This window comes from Phaseolus vulgaris, chromosome 11, assembly GCF_000499845.2.
Source record: "Phaseolus vulgaris cultivar G19833 chromosome 11, P. vulgaris v2.0, whole genome shotgun sequence".
NCBI lineage: Eukaryota > Viridiplantae > Streptophyta > Magnoliopsida > Fabales > Fabaceae > Phaseolus > Phaseolus vulgaris.
The window spans coordinates 25,639,351-25,640,911 of record NC_023749.2 but is presented as its reverse complement, the minus strand read 5'-3'; the positions used below and the strand labels follow the sequence as shown (position 1 = coordinate 25,640,911).

The 1,561-nt window shown below is 53.3% G+C and overlaps 1 protein-coding gene across 1 annotated transcript; it reads left to right on the top strand.

The window, feature by feature from the left end:
* The first annotated feature begins 287 nt into the window (after positions 1 to 287).
* LOC137838054 (uncharacterized) lies at positions 288 to 1,229 on the top strand. Its single transcript, XM_068647273.1, has one exon. It carries the CDS (start codon positions 288 to 290, stop codon positions 1,227 to 1,229), a length of 942 nt encoding a protein of 313 aa, XP_068503374.1.
* Positions 1,230 to 1,561: the final 332 nt, after the last annotated feature.

Here is a 1,561-nt window from a genome sequence, read left to right as displayed (position 1 = left end):
ACTTGCCGTAAAAAGTCATCAAACTCCACCGCACCAACGAGGAGTTACGCCATAGATGGCGTGGCAGAGACGAACCAGAGGCTGCCTCCCCACCCAGGGAATTCACAACACCATTTTCACAGGCAATCTTGGAGACGGCAATTCCCAATACGTTCACAGGACCCAAAGCGACCTTCACGGGAATGGAGGATCCCGAAGCACACCTCACGGCGTTCCACACATAGATGCTGCTGGTAGGTGGTTCAGACGCCGTTAGGTGCAAGCTTTTCATGAGCACCCTGACAGGGATGGCCATAGACTGGTTCATCAGCCTCCCAGAGGGCCACGTCACGTCCTTCACCCAACTTTCACAACTATTTAGAGAACAGTACCTAGCCAACAGAACTCCCGCCCCAGTCTTGTACGATCTCTTCGACGTCAAGCAGTTCCAAGGCGAAACCCTAAAGGAGTACATAAGCCGCTTTAGGGCGCAGGTAGTGAAAGTAGGCACCAAGGAGGAACCCATGATTGTATACGCATTCAAGAAGGGGGTGCGTCCCGGATCTTTCAGTAAAACGCTTAATCGCAGTCGCCTCAAAACCTTCGCTGAGATAAGGCGACAAGCGGTAGAACATATTGCCTCGGAAGGTGAAACGTACGAGAAATGCACAACCACTGTGCCAGTACGCCCCAAGGCACAGATACGCACACAACCTGTTCGGGTTCACCAAGCCGTCACAGAAAGGAAACATTTTGACAGGAAACGCGCTTACGAGCCACGAAGGACCCAACCTAAGAGTCGAGTAGAGGAAGGGAGAGAAGCAAGCAAGCCGCCGAGGCACAACTTCGTGATGGAACTTAAAGATCCGATTGCGATACCCAGCATAGCCGACAGGTTGAGGCCGCCGGTTAAAGCCGACAAGGTGCTGGGGCCTCGCAAGGAGTCATGGTGCGAATTCCACGAAGCATTCGGACACCATATTAACAACTGTCTGGCGCTTGGCTATCAGTTGGATGAGCTCGTGAAGAATGGTTTCCTGAAGGATTACTTGATGGAGAAACAGGCGGGACGACCGTCAGGCTCGCAACCGGGGGGCAGTGAGGGGCATCAGCACGAGGCGCCCGTCCTCGGTGAAATCCACACCATAGCCGGTGGGTTCACGACAAGGTATTTGATTTTCTTTGTGCGCGAGGCGGCCCCATCTGTGAACGTTGTTCTTAACTCGATGTATCCCCTGACTTCGACTTGATCACCCGCAAAACCATATAAGCAGCCCCCTCAGCATATAATATCCTATTGGGAAGGCCAACACTCAATAGGATAGGAGCTATACCCTCCACGAGGCACATGAAGGTCAAATTACCTTCAATGGAAGGGGTGATCGTCACCATCCGATCTGACCAAGAAGAGGCAAAGAGATGTTACAAAAACAGCCTCAAGAACAGGCGATCAGTGTGCCATGTGACCACAACGCCACCTCCTGGTGCGGGGAATGCGCAGGACAGCCGACGGCAGTATCGGAGGGGACCAAGGGTGACGGCAGTATCGGAGCCGACGGCAGTATCGGTATGGACGTGGCAT